The sequence below is a fragment of the Epinephelus lanceolatus genome, chromosome 8, assembly GCF_041903045.1.
Source record: "Epinephelus lanceolatus isolate andai-2023 chromosome 8, ASM4190304v1, whole genome shotgun sequence".
NCBI classification, from domain to species: Eukaryota; Metazoa; Chordata; class Actinopteri; order Perciformes; family Serranidae; genus Epinephelus; species Epinephelus lanceolatus.
The window spans coordinates 39,417,928-39,441,217 of record NC_135741.1 but is presented as its reverse complement, the minus strand read 5'-3'; the positions used below and the strand labels follow the sequence as shown (position 1 = coordinate 39,441,217).

Here is a 23,290-nt window from a genome sequence, read left to right as displayed (position 1 = left end):
TGCCACACAGCAATTCTTCAGCATGGTAGTAAATGCCTTGTTTTCCCCCTTGGCATAAAAGGATGTGACGTTTTGTGAGCGATCCCCTAAATACCAACTGTATCTATACAAATCAACATGGAACTATATGATAATGAAAGCTGGGTAGCAAAGTGCAAAGGATGAAGCAGCCAGCAGAGGGAGCCAAACCTTTCAGCTTCTAACAGCTACTATGAGACAGCAGAGCGGCATGGTCACTGTGTGTGTGAACCTTTACAGTCTGGTAATCACAGGTATACCTTTCCGTTTAACATCACAATACATGAGAAAAACACCTGTAACCATGATAACTGTACATATCAAAGATGATGAGAGCTGTAACCTCATGATGCTTGGAAAACATTAAAAATGAGACTAAATGAGAAGGCTTAGGACACAACGTTATAATCCTCTGTCCTAAGTGTGTAAAAAACTCCTCACCTGTCCCTGACCACGAGCTCAATGCGCGTCTCGGCCGCAGCCTTCAGGGCCTTGTGGGCCTTGTCTACGCTCCAGCCAGCACAGTTCTGCCCGTTGATCTGAAGGACCTGGTCGCCAAAACGCAGCCCGGCCAGGGCCGCAGGGGAGTTAGCCTGCACCAGCTGGATAAACACTCCCTGAGAGAGGAAACAGATAAAGCATTACAAAATGAGTCCAAGAATGGATGGAGAGAGGATAGACAGAAGGCAGACACCGACAGTGGAGAGAAAACAAAGCAGCAACTAAAGAGGAAGGAGGCAAGAGGAGATGAAGTGTTGATAAAGAGAGAAAACATATTGCTAGATATTCCAAAAAGTGAAAGGATCATTAAACCAAACAGAATCAACAGAGGGCTTGTGTCGGATCAATTATTTTAAAAGACTTGTTTTACTTGATGCCAATGCAATATAACATAATTATTTGACTGGAATGATGTCCTTAATTTTGAGGATTTGGCACACTGTTAAGTCAACTGTGCTGTGTCATTTAAGCAGTGCATCGATCACCAATGCACTGAGTCGTCTCTTTCTGCCAACTCATTTCAGTCATTTCAAAGGCTGCCAACTGTATTAGTGCAAGTCAACACAAACTGAATAATTCAAGACATTCAAGAGACTGTTACCACTTGCAAGTTGGCCAAGTACCAAAACAAAGTTTCTGTTTGTGTTTATCTTGCAACAAATTCATTCTTTATTGCTCTTAGCATTGATCAGAAACATCACCCAGTCCCAGTTTTAGTTATCTTTACCCTGTTAGAATCACTGTACTGTTATAGACAATGCAAATATGTCTGAGGAATATTATCTACCAAAGAACTGTCATAGAGAGAGCCCAACAACTTTATTTCCTGCACTGTGCCTTTGCTGGGGTAATCCAGAGATAAAGCTACTATACTATACTATGTGGTTTAATGTGGAAGCAGTGGTACGCCTTTACTGTGAAACAGCCCCAGGAAAATTAACACTAGCAATGTAGGCTAAAATATTTGACTTGTCACTCTGTAAAGTGAATCTTAAAGGATAGAAACTCATTTGTCCCCATATTTCCTTGCAGGGCCACAGTAACAAAAAGTGACTTTTGTGCTCAAAACAATGACACTTAGGAAGATCCTCGCCTGAACTGACTAACTGTAGTTCTTGAAAGCCCTTATTAGCTTTGGTTAAACTTTGACCCATTTTTCACAGAAACAGGACTGTTGTATTTGTCCACTATTAGAATAACAAAGGGATTATTTTCCTACATATGCTTAGTATCTAGTCACAAGTTTAGTAATCTGATATGAGAGTGTGTGGCTGAACAACTCAGACATGATGGTTCCACCACAGTGTACTTGCATTTAATAGATCTATATTATAGATTGTATATTAGTGTTATCAAAAAATAACAATTTATCGATACATATTGAATCTGAATATTGGAATTATTTACTGCAGTATACATACGCTGGTACCAGCAGCACTTGCTTACTCTTGTTAATGTTTACTACAGTCATTCTGCTGTTCTCTGCTAATAACTAAGAAAAGAAAAGTCAGCGTTGTCATGTTATAGCATTGTTATATTTACCTTTAACAAAAATAATTGAATTTAATGACCTCAATCTCAACTTTTCCTCGTGTTTTTTTTTTTTAAAGATATAGGTATAAGGCTGTCCCTTGGAAGTCAAAGATTCTAATCATCAGTTAGAGACCCCTCAGATGGCTGAGATTCTTTAAGTCAAACATGAGGGGTCAGTCAGTGTGCAGTGTTCTTCTAGGGATGTTTTTGGGGATGTTTTTATGCCGCTCTCTGGCACAGGCAGCTGCGGACCCAGACCCAGGGTGGGCCTGAGTGAGACAAAGGCAGCTGCCCAGATGGAGAGAGGCTTGGTCTGGGGCTCCAAGATAACGTTATCTTCTGCCTACTGCTTAGAAGTGGTGAATTTACAGCTCACAGCAACTTCATACGATAGAGAGTTAAATATTTAGATTTGGCAAAAAATGTTGCATCGTTTAGATCAGGCGTATTAGGGAAACCCCTTGTGATCCACATGTCAGATCATGATGGTCCAGATAGAGAATAAAAGAGGTTAAACTTTGAATGTTTACACTAAGTGAAGCAGAGTTTGACCTGGATCTTGTGTGGAAGAGAAGAGGGTGTGTGGATTTCTTAAGTCATCAGTATGTTGTTAAAGGGAAGGGGTGTTCATGACAGTCAGTCTGTGCTGAATAATTCATGCAAGAACAGGAGCTTATCAAAGAGTTTGTGATGCTGACTCACGTTGTCGATGGCCCTGAGCCGGAGTCCCACTTTCCCATCCTGGTCCTTACAGAGGATAACCTCCCGCAGCCCTGGGCGGATCTCTGCCCTCCTGATGCCAACATCTGCCCCCGTCACCGGCCGCACCATCCCTCCAAAACTTGAGCTGGCGGGCACTGCCACTTGCTGAGGAGGGGAGGGAAGGGGGGGCAGACAGCAAGGAAGGTGAGAAAATGAAAGAGGTGTGTTGAGAGAGGACAGGAGGGAAATTGAGTGGGGGTGAGACAGAGGCGAGAGGAAGAAAGGATTAAAGAGGCATGTTACATTAAAATTCAGCTAGAGATAAAAAAGGAATGCTGCATCAAATAGAGGCATGTGGGAGGATTCACTTTCATCTCCTCCTCCACCAGTGAATGAGATCAGGAACGCTTTAGGCACTGCTTTTGAAAACTTCATCATCAACATGCTTTGCACGAACAATAGAGAAATTAAAAACATAAGAAAAATAATGGTCGAGGTGAAGATATCAGCAAATGGCAGAGAACACAGATGGTTGAATGCCAGCTGACAAGCGAGGGTGCTGTGAAAGCCTTGACATCTGCAGGATCCGCATGAACACATACACACACACACACACGCAAATGGAGGGGAGTGAAGAGCTCACACCCTCCCACACACTGCTCCAGGCCTGCAGTGAGTCACTCTGAAATGTGGATCTCCAGGAACAGAACACTGTTGTGTTTTGATAGATCTACAGCTCATGGCTCCTTCCATCTACCAAAAACAGGTTTTTAATCACAGAGGGCTGATGCATTGAAGTGAGCGGCTTTAAAGAGGACCTATTATGTTCATTTTCAGGTTCATACTTGTATTTAAGGTTTCCACTGGAGCATGTTTACATGCTTTAATAGCCAAAAAACAGTTTTTCTCATATCGTCTGTGCTGGAACACCTGTATTCACCCTCTATCAAAAACACTCTTTTGAGCGTCAAAGCACTCTCACACTGCTTTAGCGACTGTCTCTTTAAGCTCCCCTCCTGAAAAATTCCAGTCTGCTCTAATTGGTCAGCATTTTCGGGTCTTGTGTCTCTGTGTCTCTGCACCCTGACTACAGCCAAGGAATGATTGTAACGGAGAATAGCAACACTGTATGCCAAGAAAAACTGCTGAGAAATGAACATCATCATCATTACAAATTAACAACACTGGCAACAAAGTTTACATGTTTCCCTGAAGTTAGCATATTGCTTCATGTAGCAATGTAGGCTACATAATGTGAGCAGATGACCCTATAGAGAGATCGGTCACGATCTGAAGTCATTCTGTAGCCACAGTAGAGAAAACATTATTATTTCGAACTTAGGCAACGATTTTTCGACTACTTCCGGGGCGCTGCACGGCTGGCGACCTGGGCTGTAGTGCTGTGACTATGCACTCACTTGCACTTTGAGCTAGGCCAGTGCAATTCCTGTAGTTCCCTTGTTTGTAACCTTATAAACAAGGCAAATGGTTGCACTACTCTTGCAACAGTAGTCTGCAACTGTAACACACTCAGCGCACTATGTTGGCAACTTGTCTGTGTTGATTGTATGTACAGTACAGGCCAAAAGTTTGGACACACCTTCTCATTCAATGCGTTTTCTTTATTTTCATGACTATTTACATTGTAGATTCTCACTGAAGGCATCAAAACTATGAATGAACACATGTGGAGTTATGTACTTAACAAAAAAAGGTGAAATAACTGAAAACATGTTTTATATTCTAGTTTCTTCAAAATAGCCACCCTTTGCTCTGATTACTGCTTTGCACACTCTTGGCATTCTCTCCATGAGCTTCAAGAGGTAGTCACCTGAAATGGTTTTCCAACAGTCTTGAAGGAGTTCCCAGAGGTGTTTAGCACTTGTTGGCCCCTTTGCCTTCACTCTGCGGTCCAGCTCACCCCAAACCATCTCGATTGGGTTCAGGTCTGGTGACTGTGGAGGCAAGGTCATCTGCCGCAGCACTCCATCACTCTCCTTCTTGGTCAAATAGCCCTTACACAGCCTGGAGGTGTGTTTGGGGTCATTGTCCTGTTGAAAAATAAATGATCGTCCAACTAAACGCAAACCGGATGGGATGGCATGTCGCTGCAGGATGCTGTGGTAGCCATGCTGGTTCAGTGTGCCTTCAATTTTGAATAAATCCCCAACAGTGTCACCAGCAAAACACCCCCACACCATCACACCTCCTCCTCCATGCTTCACAGTGGGAACCAGGCATGTGGAATCCATCCGTTCACCTTTTCTGCGTCTCACAAAGACACGGCGGTTGGAACCAAAGATCTCAAATTTGGACTCATCAGACCAAAGCACAGATTTCCACTGGTCTAATGTCCATTCCTTGTGTTTCTTGGCCCAAACAAATCTCTTCTGCTTGTTGCCTCTCCTTAGCAGTGGTTTCCTAGCAGCTATTTGACCATGAAGGCCTGATTCGCGCAGTCTCCTCTTAACAGTTGTTCTAGAGATGGGTCTGCTGCTAGAACTCTGTGTGGCATTCATCTGGTCTCTGATCTGAGCTGCTGTTAACTTGCGATTTCTGAGGCTGGTGACTCGGATGAACTTATCCTCAGAAGCAGAGGTGACTCTTGGTCTTCCTTTCCTGGGTCGGTCCTCATGTGTGCCAGTTTCGTTGTAGCGCTTGATGGTTTTTGCGACTCCACTTGGGGACACATTTAAAGTTTTTGCAATTTTCCGGACTGACTGACCTTCATTTCTTAAAGTAATGATGGCCACTCGTTTTTCTTTAGTTAGCTGATTGGTTCTTGCCATAATATGAATTTTAACAGTTGTCCAATAGGGCTGTCGGCTGTGTATTAACCTGACTTCTGCACAACACAACTGATGGTCCCAACCCCATTGATAAAGCAAGAAATTCCACTAATTAACCCTGATAAGGCACACCTGTGAAGTGGAAACCATTTCAGGTGACTACCTCTTGAAGCTCATGGAGAGAATGCCAAGAGTGTGCAAAGCAGTAATCAGAGCAAAGGGTGGCTATTTTGAAGAAACTAGAATATAAAACATGTTTTCAGTTATTTCACCTTTTTTTGTTAAGTACATAACTCCACATGTGTTCATTCATAGTTTTGATGCCTTCAGTGAGAATCTACAATGTAAATAGTCATGAAAATAAAGAAAACGCATTGAATGAGAAGGTGTGTCCAAACTTTTGGCCTGTACTGTAGGTATGTATGTATGTGAATATTGCAACTGTTCGCACTATACTGCCCAAGACGAATTTCCCTTGCGGGACACTAAAGTTTATCTTATCTTATTATTATGAACATCCATCACTGTAACATTATATATACAACACAAAATATGGAAAAGTATAATAGTTTCCCTTTCACGTGACCTGACATCTAAGAATTTTTTTTGATAACATGGGTGTTATTTTTTTTACCCAAATTACAAAATCTAATTTTTGGATGGAATGAGGATATAAATGGGAAACCTCACTGATTTTATACATTAAAATCTATTTACGGTTGTTTGAAGTTGTATGAAGCCTTTTGTGTTTTTATAACTGTCCATTAGTCTGACAATGTTATAGTGCGCTGCTAAATCAGTGGAGTAATCTTTTAATACTACAGCCACACTTTCAGCTGTATACATGTATGCATTGACACACATCCCCAGGACAAACAAAACAACTTACATTGTCAGCCACAGGCACCAGGGCCAGGTTCCTCTGGACTTCATCACTGTTAAGGGCCAGACCCATGTAGTCTCCCAGCTCCTCTAGGTTTGGGTACAAGGCTGGGAGAATGGTGAGTGGAGTGGGAGAAGGAGGGGGAGGGTGGGTGAAAAAGAGAGCCAAAGAAAGATGGAGGGAGGCCGAGCAGATGGTAGAGGTGGAGAGTGAGAGACAGGTGGTTGGTAGAGAGATCAGAGAAAAAAAAGATCAAATGTTACATAATGAATAAATGAATACATTGGTCCTGTAAGTCCTGCTTAAACCCCTACCTGTACTTCCTACCAAGGGTTTCTATTAAACAACAGCACTGAAGACAAGCCACTTAGGCTCCATCTGATGTACTGTGTTTTATAATGTTTTGAATTCACAGATGTACAAACATTGTTGTAGGTGCACCTTAAGTGTCTTTAGAACTGATCTCACTCTTTCCTACATTTTATGTTTGATTCATGCCATCCATCAAAGTAAGGTCATGCTTGAGCTACAATGGGTCTCCCACTGGCTGATAATGAGCACTCTTTGTTGCAGCGTAGTAAAATTTTCCTGGCATCAGTATTCAGTTCCTTGGTATGATGGAAAGTAAATGGTAAATGGACCAGCATTTGTATAGCGCCTTTCTAGTCGTCCGACCACTCAAAGCACTTTTTACACGATGAGTCACATTCACCCATTCACACACACATTCATACACTGGTGGCCGAGGCTACCATACAAGGTGCCACCTGCTACTCAGTTTTTTTGTTTTTTTAACACACTCACACTCCGATGGAAGCATCATTGGGAGCAATTTGGGCTTGCTCAGGGATACTTCGACATGCAGACTGGAGGAGCTGGGAATTGAACCGCTAATCTTACGATTGGTGGACGACCTGCTCTACCTCTGAGCCACAGCCACCATAATCATTAAGTGTTTAGCTATGATCCTTGTGTGTTTATTTCTCTTTAATATTACAATAATATATAAATATAGACACAGAGTTTTTATGCAAATGAGTGACGTCTGCGTATTTGGCTTTATCCAAATGTTCACCCTCAGGACTTGCAGACTGAGCCCCTGCCAACTTCAGTCGTGCATTCTGTGACATAATCACGTTAAGTCTGTAAGGGCAGAAGCCACTGATAGGCAGGCCTTGAGTCTGTTTCACTTGTTGCCATAGAAACATTTAAGCAACAACTAAAGTCATGTGCACGGTCCCTGTAGATATTTAAGCAATATCACACGAGAGGGAGTGATGTTGTACTGTATATCGTCATGGCTGTGATTCGGTCTTAGGCACGAGGCCGCAGGCACAGCCGTGACAATATACAGTACAACGTCACGACCTTAAGTGTGATATTGCTTTTATACAACAGTTCAACAACAGCTTAAAAAGCAATGCTGAGTAAGGAAATGTTAACAAAAGGTGATGAAATAAATTATTTAAGTATGTTATGTAGCTCCGCGAAAAAAAAAAAAAAAACAGTTCCCCCGGTCTGTAGCCAGGCAACGCAGCACACACACCAGGAACTCACAAGCTACTTTGTATTTACATTGATGTGCAGCTGTGTAACTTCGTCCAGTTCGGCTGATGAAACGTTGGCAAACCTGGAAGTTGGCACGGTCGGATTCAGCTTCCACTCTCCCTCATCCTTATCAGTACCTCATCAGATGATCATTGATAATTCCTGACCGTGTTTGCTTAATTTTTTGCTCCTCTCCAGGTCGGCTGATGTTACACAAACACACCTGGAAGTCTGCACAGAAAAGTCCTGGCTTTCCTTTTCATCGTCCTCTCCTGACGACCACTCATAATTTAATTCAAATGTAATTTTGGGGAAAAAAATCCATCTTCTTGGTGTAACGCTAGTGTCAGTTTGCGTCAATGTAGCGAGTGTGACAGTTGGTTAATTAACGGCTGTATTTATATTTATAACACCTGTGAACGGAGTGATTTTACTGTTACATGTCCCAGTGATGTTATACTCTATATCAGCACTCACGGAATGCTTCTCGTCCAATCAAATTGCTCAGTCGGAACTAACTGTTGTATAAAAAGATTTAAATCCTATTTATAGGCTTTTTTTGTGACTGAACAAAATAATTTTCATATGTTTCTTTAAATAAATACGGACGGCACTATGACTAAGTATATTGGGTATTACTTGCATTGAAAGACCCTTTTTGTTGTTTTCAGCCAATTTTCTTAGCCTATATACTTGGCATTACACTGCACAGCATTTAGTCTATAACGTAGGCTGGTATAATAATATGCATTTTATCAGGCTACCTCTACAGCCTGTACTTCTATATATTTCTGTATCATGATGCTGTTGAATATCATTTCTAGTCTACACGATTCAAGTATTGTTTAAACACAATTATTGTTTTACACATCCTTAATAAGTCAACTGTGGGCAATTAAATTAGTGAACTCTGGTGAAGTCTGTGACCCAAGCAGACTCTCTGGAAGTATGCAGAAAGTCAGCTTGAGGCCCCTTCTGAACTGGATGAATTGAGGATTTGGACAGCCTTCAGCACTCCCAGACTTCCCAGGGACGCGCCCACAAAGTCAGTGAGTCTGCAAGTGCTGTGAAGTCAGATGGAGGCCTCCTCTCTTTTCCTCAGGTAAACTAAAACGCTGGCTAATTAATACTTGATTCCCACGACAATGACGGAGTTTCTCCTTTGAATTCTAACACAATATTACAGATGTAAAATAGGGTTAAGCTTCCTCTTCCTGTTTTATAGTCCATCTCATCCATCTTCTCCTGTCTACTTTCCTATTTGGACAGTGTGTCCCTGTCTGTCCCTCTTCTCGCCTGCCTGCATAACTGCATCACTTTTCTGGCAACAGGAGCTTGCCACTGCCCTTGCAGCACAGCATTATTACTGCGTTTATCCTGGCAAAGGTAAAAGAAAGGACATGTAAGGAATGTTGCCAGAGGTGGGAAAAATTAGCATAAGATAAATTAGCCAGCAACTGCAAAGTGTCATACATGAATACAGGGTTCCTACACATTTGGAATTTCAAAATTCCATACTTTTCCATACCCTAATTTCCAGACTTCTCTGCGTTTTTTTTTTTTTTTTTCCCAGAGAATATGCGACATCTGAGTAAATGTATCAGTGTATCATATTTCACATCATATTTAATTATTCTTGCGATTGTAGCCAAGTACCATAATGGCATGCAAATAAAAACTAAAGTAAGTTCAGTGTCTGGGCTGAGGCAAAAAGGTTGGGACTCTGGGTGCAAGCAATGCAGTAACGAGACGTCAGTGTTTTTTCCTTTCGTGTGGCTCAGAATCGCCTTCTCCCCCATGTTGGCGATGTCAAACGAAGCATCTAGCTCTGTGTGAATTGGGAATCCTTGGCCAACCAGAATTTATATACGGTATTGTCAAGCCATCCATCCAAAAACTTGCATCTACCCAATGTGAACCATGTGAAACTCGTCTCCTTGTTGAAGGTGCAGTGTTGGAGTAAAACTTGATACCTGGGGGGCTGGAGGAGGGTCATGGGGCAGCGGACTGGACATACCACTTGTCAATCAGGTAAAAGGGGCGGTACGTTTTCTGAGACGTTTGCTCTCACACAAACTGTGCTTGGCCCGGCATAAAACACGATCCGGATTGATTAAATTATTTTTGGAAATACCTAATTTTCTATTTTAGAAAACAATATTTTAGAACAGTGGCAATAGTCTGGAAACATAAATATTTTTCCATACTTTATTTTTCATTTTCCATACTTTTTAATACCTGGAAATTGATCAAATTTATTTCCATGCTTTCCAAACTTGCGTAAGAATCCTGTGAATATGCATGCTGGCCAGTTATTTAGAATTTGCAACCCATTTCAACTGTTCACATGTGCTTGTTAAGTACTTGGGAGCCTTGATGTGCAGTGCCAATAAGAATGGTAGTCTATGTTTAACTGGGGCAAAGCGAAGAGTCCTGTATATGGGGTTAGGGTGCTTTTCCACCATATTTCCCCTGCAGTAGGGAAGCACCCCCTTTCTATTTATTTGTTTGTGCTTTTTACAGCATGTCTACTCTGGATGAATGTATGTGTTACATTGTGAAGGTTGACTTTTCCTTTAGGGCGCATAACCACACTGCACCTGCATTTTACAGAATATATTTGACAGATTTTACGATAACATGTATAGCCATGAGGACTGCTATAACTGGAGGAAAATGACCTCCTTCAGGCAGTCTTACGGGCTTGAACCACTGTAGTAGCTGAGCCAATTTAGTACTCCTGCGCAGCACTGGAATCAGCTGGTCATTTGGCTGCAGAGATATCTGTCTTGTCTCCAACATTATGGATCTAGATGGCACTCAGCTTGTGCTGCTCGAAGTGGCAAAAAGCTACATTTGAAAAACTCAACAGCAATGTCTCTTTCCAGAAATTATGACTCGCTTACTCGTGATAATCCACAGACTCTTTTCCTTCTACTGAACTACACCCACCAACCGTATCACTGTGCAAAATGAAACAAGCATCTACTCATGGACGAGAGGCTCATACTTGTGACAGCATGAGATGTAAATATTAATAGCATCCTCCGCAGCTGAGCTGTAACATTAGCTAGCTCAGTGGTGCTAGGTAAGCTAGCAGTAGATGCACACTTCCCTCTGAGTTCCATTTCATTGAAGAGAATAGAGACATCTCTACAGCCAAAATCTCTAACACTTGGCAACTCACACTAAAATAACCCAGACTGACAAAGAGTGCTACAAGAGGAAAAATCTGTACTTTTGATTTTTGGGGTGAACTGTCCCTTTAGATTTTTTTTTTGTGATCCAATCAAATCTCTTCCACACTTGTTTGAGGAAAAACTTATACCAGCAGATGTCTGTATGTGCTGCAATAAATCAGATATAAATACAATCAGTCCAGTTCTCAAAGACATAAACATGGACAGTACTGTGTAATGAGCAGATTAGTTTGAATTATATCATGAATCAAATATATAGTATACATTGGACAGTGGGTGAAATGTTATATTTTATATCACTGATTCCAATATCATAAATTCATAATTCATTCAATGACTCCTTGTCATTCATTCTGTCAGTATAAACATAAAATCAACTGTACAGATCAACTGCACAGTCCATACAATACATAACAGATCAGTTTGTGCTTCTTGTACCTCCCTAAACACGTGTCAGCTGAGCACAGATTTAACATATATTATAGGGTTTAAAATTTAAGAATGCAAATCAAATTAATAAGTCAAACGTCAAACAAACATTAAACCAACAAGATCTATACACAGCACTACGAAGCTCAGTGATTTTGAGTCAGTACTCATATCAGTATTTCATATTTCTTTTTCGTTTCAACAACAATTACTGATGTAAGGTGGGTCAAGTCTAAAGTCAACATGGTTTGAGTAAGTCACTTCAACCACATACACACTCCGCCCAAGCACTCAGAAATCACCCAGTGTACAGGTACAGCTGACATCTCTGGTCGTGGGAAACATAATAAAGAGTGAGAGAGAAACACCCACATGTTGCTGGCAAAACATAAAAAACACAAATGATGGAGAAATCCAGATCGTGACTCACCCTGTACTCCTCCTCCAGTGTCACTAATAAAAATCACTAAATGTGTTTTATTATTTCAGAAAATGTTTTTCTTCATTTGTTTATGTGCTATCCTGTATTATCACCGTCTCCTTCATTCACCTCTCCCACACACGCCCTCTCCCCATCTACCCACAAAGCCGAATCAATGATGTTCTGTTACTCAGTTCAATAGTATTCTCTGTTCTTGCAGTTTACCTCTCGCCTGACCCCTTTCTTCTCACAAGTCTATCTTGAGCTACGGTATTTGGGAAACAGCCCCTGAGCCCAAACGTCTATTTGCAGATTAGTTAGTAAATGAGGACCTGGACTCATGTCTCCTGAGAAATTCCACTGGCTGATTAGGACTCTTGCTTGACAAGGCAATATGATTAACAATCACAACTCAACCCACAATTTTTTACAGCTTTGATAATGCAGATAAAGGTTGTTAATGAATTTTCCTGTTCACTTGGTGTTCTTCCAATATGGATAATAAAAGAAAACCTTAACAGGAAGAAGAAAGGTCATGGTGCTGAGGTTAGGCCTGTCACGATAACTACTTATGTTGGACAATACACTGTCCCAGAAATTATTGGGATAAACAATATAATTGTTATTTGGAGATCATTTTATGCCACTGATATAATAATGATGTCTTAACATAATTATGCAAGTACACCCTTTCAAAGAGCAATTAACTTTTAATTTGGAATTAATTCGGAATATGAAAAAGATGTTTAATTTTTTTTCTTAAAAAAGTAAGTGTCACCTTTTAATATATGAGAATAAGTTCATGTAAAATTGTATTGCCTTTATAAGAGTAGCTCAAATTTACTCAGTTTGAGATTAAATACAAAATTTGGCCAACAAAAACAAAACTGATGCCTCTTGCGACTAATAAACAAGCTCAGTGAAGCTCCAGGACACTAGCCTGGTTCCAGACCATAGACCCCGCCCACTCAACTGAGTAGGCTTGCATCTCTGGTCTGGCATACTGCAATGAATTTGCGATTTATCTCGTCCAAACGATGGACGGACCAATGAATGCCGGGGGTGGGGGCGGGTCTATCGATTAGCCAATCAGCGCCACGCTGATGTCAAGCTGTACGCCGGTGGGTAGCTGGTGAGGATAGCAACAATGGCGACCGCTACAGATCCTACAGACCACATTAACGATGCTATCGAGGTATTTCACCACTACTCGCGTTAATGGAGGATCAAATTAAGGAAGCTGCTAAACTGGATTTAACGGCGATGCAGCTGGGCGTGCACGACGACGGAGACATTTTAAACGGGCAATGCTCGCTTGTTTTCGGCACCCCTGAGGCATGGATACTAATGACGTCAGATTCTGGGTGAGTCGTTGATCTCTACTGATTGGTTAGGGAAAAATCAAATTCCCTCCCCCTTGTAAATCGCCTTCAATGGAGGCAATGTCAGACTGAAGGTTCTGAGAGCTTCAGTCTGACACTCAGGCTACCAGGACACGGCAGTTACCTCCAAAATCTGGCCAGTGCTGATAATATCAGAACATCATCGTTATCGGCCAATATCGGCTTTACAATGAACTATCAGAATTGGCCAACGTGCTTTTTCTTTCTTTGTACAATGAATGAGTATTACATACATTGAAAAGCAGTGTTTCATGTCTCCATCTGCTGGTGGGTCATTATGACAAGAGTATGCATGCATAATATGATGTTAATTCCACTACAGAAGAGACATGATGATCACTAAAATTAGGTGGGGGGAAAAACAAGATATATCAATATCACTGTAAGCTATCAGTCAGATGAGTTGTTAAATATCTGCATACTGGACATCAACAAAAAATCCAGTATTGTGCTTCCCCATTTTGTTTTTCTTTGGACAATGCTGGTGACATTCCTATTTTAACAAACTTGATTTGATTTGAACAAATTTGATCAAGGGCGTGTCCATATATATTGTAAGATAAGTGGAGTGTGTATCGTGATGGGCCTAGTCGAGGTGATTTAAGGGCAGCAGATGCAATTTACAGATTTATTATATCTGACTCGGCTGTGGTCCAGTGTTGATGTCACTCAGTCCCCTTTCACCTTCCTCTCCGTTTCTCTCCTCCATACCAGGACAACAAACTCCTCCTCTAACTCACTCTTACACCACTGGCTCTCCCTCTCCTCCCTCCCCTCCTTACTCCTTTTTAAACCAACTCCTCCTCCTCTCTCTTTTTCCCATCATGCCCTGTCCCAGCACAGCTGCCAGAGCCAGTCTCCATGGTGACTCATAGCTAGCTCTGCTGAGCTAAAAACAAAAGACCCAAAGCCCACAGGACTTTGCATCCGAACAGAGGAAAGAGAAACTGAATGAGTGGGAGAATGGGTAAAGGGGGAGAAGTGAGTGAAAATAAGCAGAGGAGTTGTGTTCTGTAATCTCTAAAAGGGCCCCTTGCCCATTTTTTACCCACTTTTAATCTTTTGTGGATGTCTCCTTTCTCTCTCTTTTCTTCCATCTCAGCCTGGCGTTCTGCAAAGTTCATTTTCACTTTTACACAAACTCAGAAAAAACATTTCCTCCAAGTAGAATACAATAAGAGAGAAAGAAATAGTTGCAAGCACAGAGGGAAAGAGAGAAAAATCATAGCCAGTGTGGGAGGCCCATATACTCCCGTTATTGTCCAGAGACCCCTAACTCCTCCTCCCATCCCAGTCCTCTCACTCCACTCATCTTTATCCATCCCTAACACTGCAGAGCTGTTCTTCTCAAGAGAATAGCACAGGCTCAGAACCACAGACCCCCCACACAGAGATATCAACATATATCCAGCGCAAGAAACAAAGGAAGAGACCGAAGATATAGGTGAAGGTGTTTCTGTTACAACTTCAAGAAAGAGGGTTTTTACTGTTTTTCCTGAGTGTAGATTTAATTACTCTCTAAAAACTTTCAGCAGTATGTGTGAGACTCACTTGATGATGGCATCCCAGCAGTGACAGGCTGAGGCTGGTAGGTTCCCTCTGTGATAGCTGGCATTGGGGTGGCAGTCTGCGCAAACTGGGCCTGAGCCTGGGAAGTAATCAGACACACCAGTAAACTGGAAGTGTACTTGGACTTAAAATGGTAAATATTGGATGAAAGGCAATGAAACACAAATGAGAAAAAAGGAGGAGAAAATGAGAGGAGAAATGATTGAAGTAAGGTTGTAAAGGAAGCATTAATCTTCATTAGAAATGCATGTCCTTTAAAAAGCCAACAACAAAGTATTAAGTCTCAAACCCTGAATGAATGGCTTTAAGCAAGTGTGAGATGAACCTCAGTGCATTTCAAAATTAAACAGTGTACTTTGGGCTTAAGCAAAACAACTATTGGTAATCAGATTAAGTGATTGCAGAGTACTTCTTTCTCCACAACCATGTACCAGGGCAACAGAGGATATCTTCAATGACATGCAAATGCAAATTTTAAAAGGTGTGATTTGGTACTCAGTAACTTTCTACTTTCAGTTCAGACTTCGTCAAAGTTGGGGGACTCACAAGTAGCGTTACTAAAATGTACAATAATTTGACCACTTTGTGACATTTTAATTCATAGAGTGCTGCAGAGATGACATTTTTATAAGGCCCACTCAGAAGTAAGCGTCACTCTGGTTACTCATCAAAAAGCTTGTGGGATTTTGGATTATTGCAGAAAATAAGATCTGTGACAAAAGTTTATGATACTTACACCTTTTATTGAGCAAGGTAATCTTTTAAAACCACTTTAATGAGTTTTGATGAGTAAATGCAATCCCCAGAAGTGAAAAGCTAACGTTAGGCTATAGATGAACTAAACCTCGGTCACATGACTTCACATCATCATCACAACAAGGCTGTTAAGTCGTGTTCGCCTAATGATGCTTTGTAGTCTCATTTAGCCACTTGTTAGCAACCGCCTTTTCAAAGAAACCTAAAAGCATAAAAAAAATAACAGTGGGGTATTTACAGACTTATTTTATGTCATAGAACAAACCGTGAAAGTGTCCAGTTTGAGGCAAGCACACCTGTTATTTCAGGCATCTAACCTTAAACCCAAAGACTTCAAGATATGGGAACCAAAACTGCTAAAATGCTAACTCATCTCTGGGTTTTAGGACTCATTCCTGCACTTCTCTATTTCTCAACATGATCAGACAACAAAATATAAATTCTGCATCTGTGAGAACTCTTTCCAGCTAATCATGCTTGACCTAGGCTATGATGAACATGACTTTCTCACTAAGGTATGCTATGCTCAAGTTGGGTTGTTTTGAATGCACCAGTTATTTATTTAATTAGCTTAGCTTACAGCCTTACCAGTTTTCATGCAGAATATGAACAGGCTGTTGTGGTGTCTTGTAATTTAATTACTGTAATAGTAGGCTATTACAGTAATTGTCAGACTGATGGACTTATGGACTCACACCCCCTTCCACACATCATAGCTGTGTCAGCTTGCTTTAAAAGAACGATGTGGCAGGCGCGACAAGAAGTCGTTTAAAGACATGTTTTGTAAAGTTAAACATTTACACCAATTTGTTCTTTTGGTTATAATTCACATATGATAATTTTACTCAAAGTATGATAACTTTAAGGCTCTGGCACCACAGTTTAATATTTCCCATCTAGCAATACTGCTCATTGGAGACAAATTAAAGACAGAATGGTCAAATCAAGCAGCAGAGGCCAAGACAGCCTGACTTTTAGTCCTTTATATGTGTTAAGCCCCAAAAAACACTGGCGCTTAGTTTTTCCATAGATAGAATATTTGATTAGATCTTACTTTGTGTAAAAACTGTGCTATGCCCCTTTAATACTAGTCACTCCAAAAAATGTTACAATTTTGAGTAATCCCTGTTTATTTTTCACCCTCTTGTGATTTTGCTAAGTTTGCTACATTTCTCATCTTTAGAGGCTGGAATCATATTTGCTTTCTGCATATGTGAAGATGAAGCAGAAGCTCTTTTCCTAATTGTGCTAAATATAGCAAAAATAATTTGCTTACACTACTACAGACAACACAGCTAATTATCTCCAGATAGATGTCTCTGTCTAATTCAATTCACCCTAACGTGCTTACCTTCATAACCTTGTCGACCTTGAGGTCCTCGAGGGATGGATACAGAGACATCCTAAAGAGAAAACACAAACAGCTGTGAGTGAAGGACCTTGGGAAAGGTAGGATGGAGCCTGCCAGACTACTGACTGGGATAACCTGTTATTACTTAAATGGCATCCATTACCTTTACACTCCATTAAGCTATATTCTATTAACATTCAATCAAATTACTCTCTGTAATGTGAAAGGGATGCTCCACTGAGAATCAATACCAAATCTGTAGCTGTATGCAACTTTTAGCAACATCCTGTTTGTTGTGTTTGTTTTCTGGACTGATAAAACATGCTTTCCCACCTGGCATGAAATGGCAAAGACATGACATGATGATGACTGACAGATTAAATAAACAAAATTTAAAAAAAAAAAATCAGAAGAGAGCTAGATGTTCTGCTCAGGATCTGGCAGCCCAAACAACAGCTACAACACCTGAGAAAGCTTGACAGGCATTTGGTAGGTAGTCATTTCACTCAAGCTAGATTTTCAAAATCAGGCTACATAAAAGTCTATCAGTAAGCTAACAGATAATAATAAATATCCAAACACTGTTTGGCTCTTAGACTGTTGGACAAAAAATAGAAAACAACAAATTATAAATGATAAAACTATGCACTATTTTGTAATCCATTAACTAAGAATATTGCCAGATTAATCAATAATGAAAATACTTGGTTGTTGCAGCTCTAGTTGAATTTATTAATACACAGGATAATATTAATTTCAGTTTAGCTAGGGGTTTGCAATATGGACATAATCTACTATCAACATATGTCACGATACAATACATTTTCTTAAACTTCCAGAAATTCTTGCTAAAGAGCCGACAGCTTTATATCATTTCACAGTATATGTTGTAATATTACCCAACACTAAGCACATAGTTAAGTTAATAGCTATTCATTTATTGCATTTGGAGGAATGACAAATGATTCTTAGATAAGGAGAAACAGCGCCCACATAATCTAAATACCTAGTACAATTTTTGCATTGGCAGTAAAACTCCAGAAATAGAACAACAGCAAAACTGACTCAACCTGTCAGATAATGGACGGGTGCACACATAGACACTGACAGTATGTGGAAAGCACAATGATAATAATAGGTGCACTCATTCTGATGTATGTCATGACTCTGTGACATCATAGTTGATTATTTCACCTTGGTAACACATCTTATCTAATCTTGTTCTCACGCTAGGTGAACGCCAGGTGTACATGTGTTTAAACTTTGAATTTGCCTTATTGCTTTAAATGATGAACACATGGACGAAAGTACTGAGTGAGAGGGTGACAGAGGGTATATGTAGGCAGAAAAAGCACAAGGGAGACTGAACGAATAGCCTATTTAACATATTTCTATTTTATTCAGCATTTCACATGGGTGAAGGGAAATAAGCAAAGACAACAATTAATAGCTCTCAGGGTTCTTTGTTAATGTAAACCATTATGATAATAATGGTGATCCACTCTAACCGAGCTAGACTCAAAAGTGCTGAGAAAAACTCATTACCACTGTACTGGCAGCCAGAAGAGGAAAGAGGAAATGAAAGATAACAGCCAGTCAGCTGACTGAGACTATGCAAGCAGCCAAGCAGAGCAGGTTGAGACACGCAGTAGCATGATGACAGGTAATAAACACAAGTGTGTTTGAGTCTGTTTGTGTAAATCCAATACGTTCATTCACCTTGATATACACTTATGCTCACACTTCTCCCTGTGCCCAGGTGTCTATAGTACTAGTGGCAGTGGCTGCTTCTCAAGCCGACTGATTACACCTAGTGTTAACATGAAAATGCTGCTGGTCTAAAGTGCACGCAAAGTAAACAGCAACATCCCCAGTTTAAATCATACTGGGGACCTTTGCTGTATGCATCACACTCTCTCCACGTGTTTTTCTTGTCAGTCTCTACCGTCAACTATCTCTCTCTCCCAATTAGGGTTTTTCACCATTTCTATTATCAAATAATCTACTGGTTATTTTTTTTACTTCTTTAGTGCCTTGTGTTGTCTGGCCAAAATTTCAAAACCAAGATATTCAGATTATTATCACAGGAGACTAAGAAAACCAGGCAATATTCACATTTGAGCAGTTGCCACCCTTAACTTCTGCCATTATTTCTTGAAAAATTACTTAATAACTAAGCAATTATCGGCTAATGGTTGCAGCTCTACTCCTGAAACAGATTCCAATACCTCAGCTCAGGGTAGCGTTTGGCAATATATTGATGTGAGACCAGTTTTCATCTTAGATTTTGTATATCGTAAGTGTTGACATTTCCTGGCTTTAAACACTGCATTTTCAGTAAAGTGATGTAATTTTCTGAACTTACCAGCCTGCTTTAGCTGGTCTATTATTTGCCTTTACCCACTTAGTCATTGTGTTCACATTACTGATAATTACGTATCAAAAAACTCATTGTGTAAATATTCTGTAAAAGTACCAATCGTCAACCCTGCAATGTCACCGCAATATCGTTATCAAGGTGTTTGGTTAATAATAGTGATATTTGATTTTCTTCATTTTCTCCAGCCAGCCTTACCTCATTGTATATTCTAGTACTGATCTAATACCAGAGCTATCCTTTGCCCGTCTTTAAACTTCATTTTACGAAATAATGACCCAGATGTCCTCTGTGTTTCTGTTTCTTTTTAACAACAATATTCCTGTCTGCCTTTCTTGATAATCCCACCCCGTTTTTGGTTGGTCTGATCTTTTATAAATGACTCATACATGCAAGATTCCCAACATGCTTGTTCTCTATACTTGTGCAGATGCTAAATAAAGTTACTTGAACTTTAAATCTGTATACCTCACTTAATGTAAGGTAACATGAGGTCAAACTAAGTTGCCGACCTGCCACAACTGAATTAATAGACAATGGAAAGACTGAATTATAAAATGGCAATTACAACTAAACTGCAGTCAACAACTTCACTTCATAAGGTCAGCATTGGAACACATACCAATCCAATGTAGTGGATCGGTGAGTTAGTAATATAAAGACAAAATGACAAAAAAGAGATCTTAAAAAGCAAACTGATTGCACTGTGGGTGTCCAATCCTTGTACTTTTATATGAAAAGAAATGCTAAGGACAGAAGCATCACTGATTTCTTAGTAATTTTCTTCAGTACACTGTGACAACTGTGTGTCACAATCACAAGACATGTGAGCACATCTCTTTCTCAATACGAAGCAGGAGGGAAGTGAGGAGGATGACAGAGTAATGTACAAAATGATAAAACAACAATTATGACCAACCTACAGACTCAAAAAAGCCAAATACCAACAGTAATATGAAAACTCACACCAAGTAAATTTGACTCACTTCCTTTCACATTGCTCAACCACATCACATCTAATTTCCACATAAAGATAATACACCATACTGTCCAATATAACCCATCACACAAAAAGTCTATTCAAATGTTTTAAAGAGTCCATGTTGATATGCCATGTGCACACAGTGGTCAGATGTGTGGCCAGACATTCATTTGACACCAGTGAACAAAAATGCATCGAGTCCCCAAAATAAGCAAATCATTCGGACCACAATAACATTACTGCCACTCTCCCAGCTACTCCAGCCACTACTCTACTCTGTTATTCTCAGTCCTCACAGACAAGTGCATCATTGTGTCAGTGAACACAGAGGGACATTTTAATACCTTCTAGTGTTTACTTTACAGCTGTGTTTGTTTGCTCGCTTTATATTCCTCCCTCATTCTGACTAGCTGGCCGGAGGTATAAGTGAATAAGCCTGGAAAAAATGAGAGTTAGGGCAGCTTTTCTAATGACATAACCTAATCCTTGAGTCACTTCTGCTGCTACAGCTTCAAATGAAGTGGACAAGTGAAGTTCGTTGTGATGTAAAAGGAAATTTCCTGCAAAAACAGGGCTAAAAAGCTTGGCGAGTATCTTGTAAATGCACTGACAGCAGTTCAGGAACAGGCCTCCCATGCTCATTGCTACTCAGCCTCAGAGTATGGAGCTAGCAAAGCAAAAGCTTTGGTGGAAACTGGAAAGGAAAGAGAGGGCTAACTTCAGTTAGCCTGAACGAATTGGTTAGATACAAGAATGTGGTCTTCTTGGCAGCTTGTTCCGGTCTATTGACATGGCTGGGAAAGAGACAGAGGGAGTGGGAGGGAGGAGGAGGAGGACTGACAACGGTAAAACGGAGCAGAGGTCTGTTAGTGCTTTGAACTGACCCACACCCTTTCTACTGTGCCCGTTAACTGGGCCACACTGTATTATATTGAGTTATAGCCATTAAACATACAGTTATCCTTCATAAACAGGCACGAGCATGAGCTACCGTATTAACGCTATAACAACACAGGCTCAGAAACAATACGTAAGGCTTAACTGGCGTTAGCTTTATTTAAACAGATTAGGCGTTTCCCTTATATTGTAACACTGAAGCAAACGTCGGTGTCAAATTTTTAGATAGGAACTATTGTTGTGTCTTTATCGTATGACTAGCTAAGTTAGCTACGACATGAAATGCTGCATATCAATTGACATTATGGTGCCTCAACGATAAGTCATTAAAAATTAACCAACCGCTGTTAGCTGGTTTAAGCAAGCAGACAGGTCTAATAACAAGCTAGCTAACGCTAATTGAAATTAGAACACATTAAAGGATATATGAATTAGATAAAGTAGTGCCTTTTAGCTGAGTCCGCTAGGCAGACCGTCTTTGTTCCGACATAAACAGCAGGGAAGCAAAGAGCTAGCCGTGTGTCGTTAACGTTAGCTTGTTAGGTAAACGAAACCTGGGAGGAACAGTTACCGCGAGGGATGGTGTGGTACAGCGGTGTGGTAGAGACAAACTCACCTTTAACGTGTTGGTTGTAAAGTCGCCTTAAACAGCAATGTCAGACAGCAGCAAACTCCGTTATTCCTCTGTTTTTCTGTCTTCGTCGCTGTGGCTCTTCGTCGTGCTGAAGGGGAATTCTGAAGAGTGATGTCACTGCTGGCTTCCTGGTTGTGGAAACCGCGTCAATCAGTGTTGACGTTTAGCCACGCCTCGTATCGGTCACATGAACTTTGACTCACTGTTACCATGATTTTGTTTTATACCTATGAACCAGACCTTGTGATAATCGCCATAACCCACGTAGCCTTGTGTGCATATTATTGTTTTCTTTGTGCTTTGTTTTGCTACCCTGTGTGAGCTGTTGTTGCACTCTGTCAGGGATCAGGTAGGAAGAGTAGGGTAGAGACTGTCCTCTGCTCCAGGGGCGATCCTGGTCTCATGGTGGGCTCCAGGCAAAGAAGACCAGTAAGGCCCCCTGACACCCTCTGGTGTCATTTTTCCTTTAAGTATGACAAGCTGTTTTTACACAGAGATTGTGCTATAGAGCCACTAAGAAGTCCCTTCTTGGTGTCGTCTTTGCATTTTTACACAGAACCAAACAACGGCAGAATCATGCTGCACCAGTGTGTGATTTTAGGGGAAGTACACATGCCGCAACTTTAACCACCTGAAAAACGCAAGGTCAGTTGCTGGGCACTACTCTTGTGCCTACTTGTGCCAACTTGCAAGGGTGCGGAGGAGGGTTGCGTCTGAGGTTGCTCAGTGACCATAACCAGCACTGTATCACAGCCTACTTACCAGAAATCCTGAGGGCAGGGCTGATATTCTTCCATGCGCAGTTTTGTAAGTGTGTATTAGGCCAAAAATGTTGTCCCTGTGACGGATGTAAAGCTGTGGGTAGCCCTGCACTAAAAGGATCGACTTATTATTATTTATCACAGACTGATATTTACAGAAGAAGGAAAAGATATCTGCCAGCTGTGATTGGTTGTTCCTTGTCACATGACATGGTGCTCGCTGCTGTATTCCAAAAGTCGAACTCTGTTTATCTCAGGGTGCAGCTGTAGCACCTCCACAAAACACCTGCATGCTGCAATAGCATCGCACTGACGTTTGAGCACGCCTGCCACGCATCTATGTTGAAAAAAATTAATTTGAGGCCATAAAAAATATGGCATGTGTACAGCCCCTTAGATAGCATGCCAGCATCACGGAATCAAAAGAGGCGTGACAGGCATGACATGTAACACAACAGCGGTGGCCTCTATTGTGAGCACATTATAAACAATAACAATGGCATGACATGGCAATTACAATTATTTATCATCCCTGT

General features: G+C 40.8%; 1 protein-coding gene across 1 annotated transcript in view; it reads right to left on the bottom strand.

Annotated features, from left to right (window-relative positions):
- The window catches only part of sdcbp2 (syndecan binding protein (syntenin) 2), a 28,750-nt gene extending 6,635 nt beyond the window's left edge, over positions 1–22,115 (bottom strand). The window contains exons 1-6 of the mRNA XM_033629098.2: positions 21,976–22,115; positions 17,104–17,155; positions 14,979–15,075; positions 6,433–6,533; positions 2,755–2,919; positions 460–635 (exon numbers count right to left, since the gene is read on the bottom strand). Coding sequence (XP_033484989.1) covers positions 460–635; positions 2,755–2,919; positions 6,433–6,533; positions 14,979–15,075; positions 17,104–17,154 — 590 coding nt within the window. The 5' untranslated portion in view covers position 17,155; positions 21,976–22,115. The remainder of the gene's footprint in view (positions 1–459; positions 636–2,754; positions 2,920–6,432; positions 6,534–14,978; positions 15,076–17,103; positions 17,156–21,975) is intronic.
- Positions 22,116–23,290: the final 1,175 nt, after the last annotated feature.